Source organism: Astatotilapia calliptera, chromosome 23 (genome assembly GCF_900246225.1).
Source record: "Astatotilapia calliptera chromosome 23, fAstCal1.2, whole genome shotgun sequence".
Taxonomy (NCBI): Eukaryota; Metazoa; Chordata; class Actinopteri; order Cichliformes; family Cichlidae; genus Astatotilapia; species Astatotilapia calliptera.
Window position 1 is genome coordinate 13,949,323 of NC_039323.1, and position 13,434 is coordinate 13,962,756.

Sequence of the window (13,434 nt, forward strand, 5' to 3'; positions counted from 1 at the left end):
CGACACCTCCAAAGTACAGTAATAGGAGTGCATGTGAACAGCGAACTCTTTGTTTCAGCAAAAGATGCGGTGTAATCCAATACGTGTGTGTATTCCTAATCATTTGCATCCGTATCCGTTACCTCAGCTCCATAGTGGCACAACACATTACGGAGAAAACTTGATTGCGAGTTGTCACCTGAGCCACATTCCCTTTAATTACAGCCTCTACATGGACATATATGCATACAAATGGCTTATTTGAAGAGTGCATGAAAAGGAGTTCATTTGAAAAACTACAACAAAACCATTTGTTTCCACCAAAACAGCACTCGCTGTATGACAAATGATGCTTTAGTCTTATGAATAATTCTCAAATTCTAAGCAATCAAGTTTTAAAGATATCGTAAATCCTGTCTAAATGGCCTCATTCATTACACGGCGGAGATGGGAGGGATACTAATAAAGTGTTACGTCTGAAATTGTCACTGACTTCATGCGTCTCTGGGAGATGTTCGGCGCTGAGCTGATGTATGGTGCGACTGACTGTATGGTGATGGAAATGTCGCCGTGGCCTCGTTAGCATTCTGCTGTAACCCTCGGGCAGGGGTGTCAGATTCTCTCAAAATTTACAGCTCAGTTTGGAACCAAAAGATTCGGTGCATAATCGCTGTGGGGACCCTCATAATGAATATACTGATCCTCACTAGCAAGGTCCGCTGTGAGGAAAATGTTAATGAACAAGTACATATGTGAAAGGTTAGCGCTGGTCAAAAGCAGCACAAAAATAATGCTGAAATAGTTCAATTAACTGCAGTTTTCTTTCGATCGCTTTTAGTTGCTAAGGTAACTGCTCTCTCTTATATAGGCTTTGGGCCTTCTGCCCAAGTGTCAGCTTCAGTTATAAGGAGGTGTTATGTGTGAGTTTTTAATGCCAGCAAATCACAGTAATGAGGCCACCGCCAAATGGTCTCATATTGTCTGACTCCAAGTTGAAAGAAAACACAAAGGAAAGGAAACTGATGCCATATTTACTATATTATATTTATGATTAACACACCCGCGCGCACACACACACACATAACCAGGACACAGCAATCTGACCGAGTCCTCGGTATCTTTATCCGCAGCCAAGCTGAGTAATTGCAGCTACAACTACAGTGCCCTGATTTGGTAGTACTAAAGATTACATCAGCTGTCGAGTCCATGACTGTTTTTTTTTGTATCCTTTTTCTTGTTGTAATTTGCTAATTTAATGGTCAGCTTCACTGAGAAAACAGCACAATGAAAAGTGTGCCCCAACAGAAATTGGCAGTTGGATTTGGGACATATTAGTAGTTTGGTTAATGTGTTCATGGCAGCGGTGAATCGCTCTGGTCATCGTTCCTCCGATGGCCAGAGCAATAAACATATTTAGAGCTTGTTTCATATGAAAACTTAATTGAAAGGCTTTTAACTTTGATTTTGTAAAGGCCAACAGCAGCCTTGCAGGTCTACACTCATCAGAGTCAATGACAGGACTTCTTGAACCTTCTTTGTGTCTCTAAGGCTACGTTCACACTGCAGGTCTTAATGCTCAATTCTGATTTTTTGATCAAATCCGATTTTTTTGTCTGCTTGTTCACACTACAATACTACTAATAATTATCCTTATTGCTGTTTTAGAGAGGAGCGGTGCTTCAAAGGATAGCTGCAGATTTCTGTCAGAATCTGCAGATTATGCAGTACAAATAAAATGTTCAACGTTGTCCAACGTTGTCTTCCCAGCAGTTTCACTAACATCTACACTGGATGGCCAGGAAGCGTTCGCAATGTCTTCTCGGGCGTTTCTCCGGAGCTGATAATTGGCTTGTGTCAGTGACGTAAAAGACGGATTTAATGCGACGTGACCGTTCAAACAGCAGTCGCTTTCTAAAACATCGGATATGTATCGGATTCAGTACCACATACGAAAGTGACCCAGGTCGGATTTGAAAATATCGGATTTGTGCCGTTCACACTGTCATAACATGATCGGATATGGGTTGCATAGGGTCAAAAAAAATTGGATTTGATGCGCTTTCGCCTGCAGTGTGAATGTAGCCTTAAAGTATTTTAATATCTGACAAATGAAATTCCTGTATTAAATTTCTGTGCTAACAAGCCATTTTGGCTACACACCTGGACACACCCTCTCATTGGTTACTGGTTTTTCTGTACATGTGCGAGGAAAATGTAAGTCAGCCCTACGTTCCCAGCCTTTCATCAACGATGAAAGTACACGGTGTGCTTTTAAAGACTTCAACAGGAACTGTCAGACAAGGTAGGAGAGTCAGAAAGCCCTCAGAGGGGGAGCAATGAGTTTTATCCTGAGCTAAATCATTAGTGCTGCAATTAAAGATTTTCATTCCTGATGAAAGAATTTGTTTTCTCAAGTCATCTAACGAGAACACGAAACTAGTTGATTTGAATCAGAGGAATCTGAATATTTTGCTATTTTTGCTTTGACAATTACTTCAGTGTGATCTTTTATCAAAAGCGTCGCCAATTAATTTTACATTTACACAGGCTATAATTGCTCCAACTGAAAACTACATGAAAGATTTGAAAGCTGCAAGCTGATGTTGACATTACGGGATAGGAATGATTCCAGATCTGGATTTATGTTAAAATTGTTAAAATTAGATACCAGAGTTAAACAGAGAGACTGCAGAATGTTTTTTGTTGCCTCCCAAATGTCACTGAATTTTCTCATGTATTTTAGACAGTATTTAAATGAATGAAGGCTTTAAAATGTTCCTTCATGCGGTGCTCCCATGTCCTGCTTTAGACGTCTCATTCCTTGAGCACTCTGCTAAGACGGGTAGGAAATGTGAATTACAACTAAGCTACTTAACCACAATGAATTAAAGCCTAACATTTGAAAATTTGATACTGAAATTACTGTCATTATGGTGCATTATGTCTGAGCATAATGATTGCTTTGGCGCTGTTTGAAGACAAAGGCAGACTCTGGGGGAAGAGTACATTCAGAGGAAAAAGTTGATTTCATGGACGTTAATGACATGTGAACTTCAAACCTTCATTTTAGCAGCCATCATTTCCTGCCATTTCACAACAGTTCTTTTGTTAGCTACCTAAATAGTAACGCATCTGCGAGTGATTTCTCTTTCTTTGGACTCCAAAGAGAGCCGTACCCACGGAGAGGCAGAAATATCGCTGCTTTTCCATCTTGTGTTTGCTGTGTACAACACGTGCTTAAATGAATAACAAATAGGAGAGAACGTACAGCGAAGGCTTAAGAGGAATGCAGAGATTTTTTTTTTTCCATCTCACGTCGCTAACCGACTGATTTGGAGCGAAGTAAATGTTTTCAAACCACATGCATCTTTTAGGTCAGGGAGGAAAAATAAGATACACTATACTTACGCTGAGCTTTCTTTGGCATCTGCTTTGTTTTTATGGGTACAAAGTTTGCACCAAACGTCTAGGGTGTTGACAAAGAGACAAAGTGCATACCGAGAGCGAGGACCACACAGCAACTGTGACCACGTTTTTGCAGCTGCATTATCAAACGTCCAAAACAGACACATGGAAAATGGGACCAACTCAGGCTCTTAGAATGTTTCCAGGGTTGCAAACAGTTTGGAGACCTAGTGGAGCTGTTATTAATTCCCCATCAGTTTCAGTTTAGATGCCTGAAAGCCAATTAAAGGAGAACATAATTAAATCACCCTCCTGAACAGGAACTCAAATGAATTGTGTTTGGCGACGGATGGCAGGAGAGAGGAGGAGGGGGGCACGGAGGTTAAATAAGGAGGGTAAAATTACCAAGAGTCCCAGTCTTTGCTCAGAATAATGGTTAGAATCTGACCCTGCTATGATGTGAATTAAATTGCATTTGCAACTACATCCTGCCAAACCACATGCTGTAGCTGTCGACAGACGGGGTCTACAAAAAAAATTCCAAACTCGTATTAGCCTCTATTAGTTTGTTACCTGTAGTAGCTTTAGTATACAAGCGTAAACCTCAACAACGATCTCGGCGATGAATTGACAAAATTGAAAATGTCCACCTTAAAGTCCTCTCTGTTCCTCATGTGAGCAAATCCGGAGAAAATAGTTATTGACAGCCAGGGAGAATGAGAAACACAAGTTGCATTTCAGAGCGAGAAGTGACAAAATGCTTCACTTTATTTGCTAATGAGTAAAAACTAAATGAAAAAGTAATTACAGCCTCAAAAATGAAAATTCCCCACTGCTGCCTCTGTGTGAGAGATTATTCAGAATTTTTAAATGCTGACATACCGCTTCAGATTTTCCATTTAACAAATATGATTGACAACATAAAAAAATCAAACTTTTTAAAATTTAATTTTAAATTTCTGTTCACATTACGATATAAAATATGCCCAGTTATTTATTTTAACTTTCTTTTGAGATACTGCACTGAGCTTTTATTGATAAAATGCACTGACATTGAACTGCAGTATAATCACCTCTTTTCCCCATGCCTGCGTCACGCTTTAAGTCTTTTATTTTACACAGCTGGAGATGGAGCTAATAAATGCTGAACAATATGGTTTGTGTATATAGCATATTGGTTCCAAGCGGACCAATAATAGTTTCCATTGCAGCAATAAGCATCTATACATTTATAGAGATGTGTATGTCAGGCTGCAGTGCAGGCCAATCTGAGGCTGACTAGCAGGTCACCTGTCAGCATGGTTAACCAGCTGTTAACCTGCTGACTGGACTGGGAATGTCTAAAAACATGATCTCATGTTAGTTGAATATCTGTTTGATCTGCTGTATTGATGTTATCAGGAGCAATTTACTTGGCACAATGATTATAAAAATTTCATATATGAACTAAATCTGCAACTTTACATCAAAATTCTGTCTATTCAAATTTACCATAAATAGGAAAAGTAGCCACAGTCCTCAAAACCTACTATATGACAGGCTTTAAACATGTTTTTGTGAATACCCTGCTGAAGGTTTATGGTTTTGATTAAAACACTTTTTAAAATTATTTGTTTTGACCTGTTTTTGCTGCCATTAATAAGAAGCACACAGATTTAACCCTGCAGCGAGTATTTTAAAGATGGTTCTGGTCTCTTTTACCTATGATTCATGTTCCAAAAGTAAGTAATCTCATTATTAGGTTTTTTTCATGCACAAAGCAGTTAATAGGCACAAAAATGACACTTATTTTGACTGCCTTTTCTGTTACTTCTAATAAACCAATTTATTTGGTTAAGTAATCGAAGAAAAACAATTTCATTTATAATGTAAGATATGTTTCTGTGAACAGGTTTTACAGACTCTAATATGTTGATCAATGAAGTCGTAGTGGGACATCTGGTTTGTAGTAATCTTTAAATATTTTGTGGAGAAACCCTTAACGGCAGTAAGTCTTGCTACTTTTGGTTTAGTACAATGTACTGACTACAAGTGGAAAATTACAATGAAATCAAACCCTATAATGTTTTTTTAAAAACCCAGTATATTTCCACACAGCTTTCCATTATCATTGCTACACCAAAGGGCCAGTTCCAGTGAAAAGCTATGAAAAGCTGCAGGAAAAATACATTGGCGAATTCACGGTTGGAAAGATTTTTATGATTAAGAAATCGTAACTGTGCGCATGAATACAAGGGTGGGGTCTTAAATGACTCCAATTGGTCACTTGAAGGTTAAATAGATTTATGAACTGAACTACATTCCAATCCATACTTATTAAAGCAATTATCAAAATTAAAGAAAAAAGAAAGTGTCTGAAGAGATTTACAAAGAAATGCTGCTGTGTGCTTATTCTTGGCAGCTAAGCATGGTGTGTGTGTGTGTGTGTTCACATGCGCACGCGTTTTACCTCAAGGCCATACTCCATTGTCCTGGGAGAGCCACAAGGAGGAATTCCTTTCATGTGTCATCTCCTGTCACAGTGCTGTCCTGACAGAGGCTTAGTGACATACGAGAGGCCTCGGCACAATGTCCTGCTTTTAGTCAAATGAAGTGTCTGGCAGCTGCTGCATTCATCAAAATCAAAGGATAATCTGCTTTCCATATAAAATCAAGTGATGATTAACTTTTTTCCCCCCCAGAGGGGGAGGGTGGGAGCATAAATGCTAGCACCTTTAAGGAGACACTTGAGAGACAAGAGGCGGGGAAGGTTCGCTAAAAGTGCAGAGTGGTGCTGGAAGATTTGAGGCTCTCAGGTTAGAGAGCGGCTCTGTTTAGGCTCACTTCTGAATTAGGAATTTCATTTTATCGTAATCAGGATTAATTTCAAACAAAACACCAATCACACAATAGGCTCCTGTACATGATTCAAACTGAGTGCTACCATTACCCACCTTTGCACATGTGAAAAGCATAGATAATGACAAAGAAGCAGAAGCAGAGAAATGTGTAATGTCAGCATTATACACAGAGGGAACGTAAAAATGTATTTACACTGAAGTCATTATTTCATATATAAATGAAGGACAACCACAGCAGAGCAGCTTTTTTATATCAGGGTGTAAAAACCAAACTAGAAAATTTAGTATGGCTGGAGGAGCTCTCTACAATCTGCTACAGCTTAGAGCTTAGCAGGTTATAGTTTGGCCTGTCCTTGGTTGATGATAATTACTGTTAAAGCAATGGAAAAATCTAATTTTATGAAGGACACAAGCTCAGTATATGACAAAATTGCTCTATATACTAGAAATGTTGCTGGAGAATCTAATTTCACAACATTTCTTAAGTCCCACAATGTTCATGCTGATTTAGCCCTGTTTTGGAAAACAAAACCTTTTTCCCACAAAAAAATTTAATGTCCATTTAAACTTATGCTACTAATGAGTTGTAGTGAAAAGCGGGATATGATAGTCAATCTGGGACAGGCGATGGAAGCAAGCTTCCTCCGAAGGGCGCCTGGGCTCTTCCTTAGAGAGGAGCGTAAATAGCTGCTCCTCCACATCGAAAGGAGGCAGTTGAGGTGGTTCAAGCATCTGAACAGGTTCCCTCCTGGGCAGGTGAGGCGTTTCGAATGAACAGGGAGGAGGCACGATAGAAAAATTATGTCTCTTGGGTGGCTAGGGAACATCTACACCACCAGAAGAGCTGGAGGAGGTGGGCGGGGTTTCTGCTGATTTATGCTTGAGCGGGGTTAGTGCAGACGCAGTCCAACTGCAGAGAGTGTTTGCTGTCAATGGAGTGGACAAAATATGCAGTAAATATGATACTCTAGTTTGTGCTGTTGGTCCATCAGTCCGCCATGGAATAGAGTGAAGTTATAGCATACAAAGAGCTGAAGTCACACTGAGTGCTAAAACAATAAAAAGTATTCACTGCATTCACTTTCTGTGATTTTCACGGTGTAAAAATATTTGATTATGTTTTGCATTTCTCCCATTCCTGGTGAACTCTGTTGCTCCCTTCCTTATTCCAAACCACTTGTCAACCAATAAGCATTTGACCGACGCGTAGGTCATCCACATCCAGCACTGTGCAGCTCGGATTTTGGAGGACTGCGCTGGAGCTGTCCAAATGGCAACGTGTATGCAGACGGACGCATTTGCAGGACCATAAATTTAGCTTTTGACTGCTGCCTCCGTGACCCAGATTGAGATAAGCGTCCAAAAACTGCTAGACATAAAAAATGTGGCATTTTAAGTTTCGAAGAGGATTCCTTAAGTTATTAGCGTGCACATATTTGATTAATATGCACTGTATACCTCGTGCATTTTTAAAACCTCTGAGTCACCCTGCATTTATGTGGCATCGTGGCCTCAGAGAGCATTCAGCAAGAGACTCCAGTGTTTGTTGAATGACTTAAAACCACTTTTCTAAATGGTCCAATCCTTGTCATCATGTACTGTGCATTAGTTGCCATGGAAAAACCCAACTCTTGTTCCAAGTATAAAGCCACAGCATCTCACAAAGCATGCTCTGTATCTTTATTTCTTGTTTTCTGGGGTATTCATATGTTTAAGCAGCAAATAATTTGACAGATATTTCAAACACATGCATCATATTTAAATAAAATTGATAGACATAAAATATAAATAAAGATATCAAACAGTTATATTGGATCCATGCAATGAATTAAAATCATTCCTGTTATAATCAACACAATCAAAGCTATTAAGAAGCTTCATACTACTGATTTAAGGCATCCACATACACAGAAATATTATTTGCTTTTGTTACCCTGTATTATTCACATGCTGTAATAAAGCTGTTATACTTTACTGTTACAAAGCCTTGTAACACCCCAACAGATCACTACTGCCACAGTGAAGCTGCAAATATATATTCCTGATCCAATTTAGGACCAACGAAGTGAGCTGTGAATCTGTTCATCACAAGTCATGACCAATATCATCTACACTGGACTGCAATCTGACGGAGCAGGGGCCATTAGACGGCCTGGAACTACCGGACCTCCTTTTCTTTAAAATTACACGCTCCTGGATTGACCAAGCACCAGCTAACCCTCTGCTATTTGTGGTAATTAGTCCAGAATGTGAGCTGTCAACATGCAAAAAATCGTGCCAGTAGGCCCACAATGTCGCAGACACCCCCACTGTGTTCAACAACAAGCAGCTAGCCTCGGCCACTGGAATGCATTAACTTTCTCCTCTCTTTTTTTTTTCCCTCGGCGACTCATGTCAAATTCAGGTCCCTCAGAACAAAATCTTAATAATTAACTGGCAAATTTTAACATGATTGCTTCTGACACACCTACTCTGGTAATTATTGCTTTGAGGCCATGTGCTAATGAAATTAATGCATTCATTGCCCCAACAAATTAGCATAACTCATACAAATGGCCCACATTTGAGACCCCGTTGCAATAAGGGGAAAACAACATACAGGAAAAAGAAGCTTGAAGAATAAAAATAAAGATGCAAAATGAAATGGCTGGCGCATTGAATCGGAGACTATGATGAGCACTGCTCGCTCAAAGTCGTAATGGCTAAAGCCTCTTAATGTTAACCAAGGGTGATTGCAGTAATGCATTATAGAGCGATAGCTGCGCAGGACAAAATGATTATCACCATCATTAGAGTCATTGCAGATCTACATATACATCTCTCTGTGGACAAATATTAAATGCCCATGCCACTGCAGACATTAAAATGTTATTATACTGATGCATTAACTTACTGTAGCAGAGTTCATATCAATATATAGTAGGAGCTTCCCAACAATCACTCTCTAAATGGTGCAGCTGCCACTCGCAGCACTCCCTGGCCCTGCCACTAACCCCTGTTCGTGGCTGTTTGGTCTCTCAGTGGGATGTCTCTCAGACACTTACTCCTCGGCATTAATAATTGACAATGATGCCATCGGTACAATAGGCGAGGACAAATGCAACAGTCAGTTGGAGATGCTGCAGAAGTGCGAGAAATGTCCCCTCGTAGCTAAAAGAAGGGGAGGGATGGTTGTAACACCTAAAAAAATGCGTTTGCCTGCAGCCAGATACTGTCAGGGAAGAAGGAAAGTAATGAAAATGGCCTCAACACTGGATTACATTATTACAGTCAGGTGATAGTCTGCAGGGTAGTGTGACAGCTCGCAGTAGTGCTTCCATAACTTCTCTTTATATATCATGGCGACTTCATTTTATACAGCAAATCGGTAACTCACAGCCCCACAGTCAGGTGCATGATTATATCTGTAGGACAACAGAGCAGCAGGATTTGTGCTAAAGGATAAACTGAAATGAAAATGTAATTGAAAGTGTATGAATCAGCATGTTTAAATAGGTCAGAAAGGAGAAGTTCCCCTGTTGTTGGTGCCACAGCAACACTGACAAGTCGGAAAATAAGGACACTTGGTCTTTAAGTGCCGTGTTTCTTTGACCAGGGAGTGAAAGTCAGAGTAAACAGTGAGTGAAAAACGCAGAGCTCCCAAATGGGACTTAAACAGCCATTGCCTGGTTAATAGTCATAGAATTTATGGCACTGCCACCTTGCCAATCTCCAAATACACACTGCAAAAAGTGTACAGTTTGCTCCCGGCATGTAATACTGCTGATGACAGAGGACACCTTTTGTAAAAAAAAAAAAAAATGGCAGAATTCGACCCTTTGAAAGCTAAAAGGCATTGGGACAAATATGGTTTCTGTGATACTGAGTACTTTTATGTTTGTTCTAATGTTCATTTTCCTCAAGTCAGTCTTGTGTTTGATTAGTTATTTGATGCCAAAAACTGCAACATTGCTGATTGAATGAAGTACACCTGGAGGCATCTGCAGACCTTTGAAATTAGACATAAGAACATAAAGGACGGCTCCTTTTTTGGCACCTTGTGATTTGTCACCTCTCTCCAACCTCCAAGAAAGTTGCTCTGCAGCAAACTGCACTAACTGAGACTCTGAGGGATTTTGCTTTTTTCTTCTTTTCTTTTTTCTTCTGTTTAGAAAGTTAGTTTGACTTTTGAAGGCCAGCTGAACTGACAAGATAATTTTGCTTTAGCTGGTGAGTCAGGAGCACAACACCTAAAATCAGAAACATTAGCAGTTACTCTAAGAGTTCTTCATTCAAGGGACTTTCCAGCAAAAATAGGACCTCAATACCACAACTGCAGTTTGTTAGAAATCGCTTTACCAGAGTAGGGTGACAGCCCGTCGACATCGACCATCTTCGTATACAATCTCAGCTCGAAAATGCTTCAATGAGAATTCCTCGTTCAGAAGCAAGAAATGCTCATTTTTAAGGAGAAAAACAAAAGAAATAAGAACACAATTCTTAAACCAGCCTTATTAGATTATCATCTTCTTTTACGTGAAACCCATGAAAAGACCTTAAAAACATACTCATCACCCCGCTGCCAAAAAACAACATCTCACTGTTTTTTTAGCCCCACAGTGGCAACGACACACACTCGAGACTTCCACCCCAAGCTAAATGTTTCATTTAATTTGCTCAGAGTGAGACTGTGGATGTGCACTCGCACGATTTCATGTTTAAAATATCTTCGACACCTGAAAGGTCGTCGTCAAAGTTACTGTGACATTTTCTCCCACAGAGTGGATCCTTCCCATACGTACACACAGGACCAGACAGCGAATCCGACACTGGAGAGCAAACAATGAATAAAACACTCAAGAGCCAGCTTGTGATGCTTTGACCCACGACACAAGCATGAATACATACAACACATCAACGGCATACTTCCTAATCTGAGATGGTTAGTAATGCGGCCACCTTCTCCAGCATGCAGGCCCATCTGTGATGACACATCAGCTCCGCCGTTTCAAACGAATAAACTCACAAACACGAGACACAATGTGTTGACAGAAAATTTGCATTAGGAATGTAACACAGGAAAGCATGATTAATTTCTGCTCACGAAATGAATACAGATTTTGTCATTACATGGCTTGTATCCTCTGCCAAATATTATAATGCTTCGCCCTCCTTTTCCGCAGCGAGTGTTCGGCTGCAATAATAAGGAATAAAAGACAGCTTACAGCTCATAAGCAACACAACTGCTGGCAAATCAGCTAAATCACAGAGCAAAACAAAGACCTGATTGCTCATTAGTATTATAGATCTGCTCTCTTTAAATCTGCTTGTGAGATGCAGACACTGTTTAATGGCTTAACTGGGGTTTGTTTAAATGTGCACCATCTACATTTCACACAGTAAAGATTAAAAGAATGAGACATAACCAGATATCTCACTGAATTTGATATCACGGCCCCCTTTTCAAAACACACATGCTCGTCGATACACTTACCTTGGCCTTGCAGATGATGCATCGCGCTCTGTCTTCACTCCCACATCCCTGTAAGGAAAAGGATATTTAAAAGTAATTTAGTGACAATGAGCCGTGAAAACAGCGGCTCCAAAGTTCCTGAATGACACGCATGAACAACGAATCATTTGTTTGTTGTTTTGATCAATAAACTAATTAAGTTTGTTGGGGAAATGGTGCACTATTTTAAACCCAAAGGTGCACTATGCATAACAATGCTAATTTAATTAAATTGCTTAAAAGCCTTTATAGTATGGTGGCCTTGAGGAGCAAAAACACAACTTCTTTTTTTTTTTAAAATAAGCATTAGCCAAAAAAAAATCATACAGAAAACCAACACTGTATAAAAAAAAAACCACAAATCGTAAAAATAACACTAACAAAAGCATTTCACAAGACACAAGGACAAAGGAGAGAACACAATTCAAAAAATGCATTAAAAACACAAAGGATCAGAAAACAACCTTTGACAAAACAACAAAATATGAAACATCAATATTTCACAAAACTCAAAAAACACATCAAACCGAAAGCAACATTTCAGACACCGCACTCTTGTTGTTTTACTGATTGTGGTTTTTTTTGGCTGGTTTGCACACGAGGCCTCCTCTAACTACAATAAATAGCATGAACACGTGCGCGTATTTAACGCTTAGACTAAATGCATCACTTCATATGACAGAAGCACGCATCCAGTAACATGTTTAACAATCTTTAAGCTGGTGCTCGCTCGCTAAACACGCTAATAACAAGAAAGCATTTGTGCGTGCACAAACCACTAACATGCATGGCATGCAGGAGCACATTTTGATAGATGTTAATGGCATATAATTATAGAACACTGCTATTAGGCAATGTGATTTTATAAAGAGGACCATTGCCCCTGGCACTGTGGCCTGATTGCTGCAAGTGTTGGTTTGATGAATGTAAACCAGGTCTGTTTGCAGAGATGTCAGCCAATGAGAGTGAAAGGGAGAGAAGAGGGTTAGACGCTTAACTCGCAATTAAAAGGAGACATAGTCATGCACCCAAACAAATTTATCACAAATGAGAAACATATCTAACGTACGTCAGAAACTAAACTCATTTTCTGCACATCTCATTATGTTTTTCATCACTTCACACATTCTCCATTGAATCGGTTCTATATTTAACTCTTCAGCGTGACTTCTTTTTTCCTCTGCATTTTTTCAAACGGTTGGAATTACAAATTCTAAAGAGCATTTTTTTTCTGATTAACCTCAATATAATGAAACCAGATGGATAAAAAAAATAAGAATTTATTGTAGAGATCCTAGTCAAGTACTCAAGCTGTCAGTGAGTGGGCAGGCAGTGCTCACACCAGTCCACACTCAGCTGGTGCTATACAGTCTACTCATGCCCTTGTACTTCGTGCTTTGAGGGGTTTCACCCCTCTAGGAATGCACTCCCTATAATGAGGGTCAGAGGTCAAAGTGCTGCCGTGCCTAGAGGCCGGGATCTCCCAGGCACACTCAGTCACTGACTCTGTCCCTATATTTAAATCCTGCCTCAGGACATGTTTTTCAAAGGGCATCTCCTAACTAGTTCCTGGTTACTAATTAGTTCTGTGCCATGCTATTTGTCTTTAGGAACCTGAGTGAAGAGGAGGAGGAGGAGGAGAAGGGGGAGGGAGCCAAATGAGGCAGCCCTAAAAAAAGATAGCGTATGTTTTGCCTCAGTGGAGACGATAATCACTCA

The 13,434-nt window shown here is 39.8% G+C and overlaps 1 protein-coding gene across 2 annotated transcripts in view; it reads right to left on the reverse strand.

Moving 5' to 3' along the window:
* The window catches only part of LOC113015627 (uncharacterized), an 87,742-nt gene that overhangs the window by 62,660 nt on the left and 11,648 nt on the right, over nt 1-13,434 (reverse strand). For both annotated transcript variants that reach the window (XM_026157683.1, XM_026157684.1), the window contains exon 3: nt 11,698-11,745. In XM_026157683.1, coding sequence (XP_026013468.1) covers nt 11,698-11,745 — 48 coding nt within the window. The remainder of the gene's footprint in view (nt 1-11,697; nt 11,746-13,434) is intronic.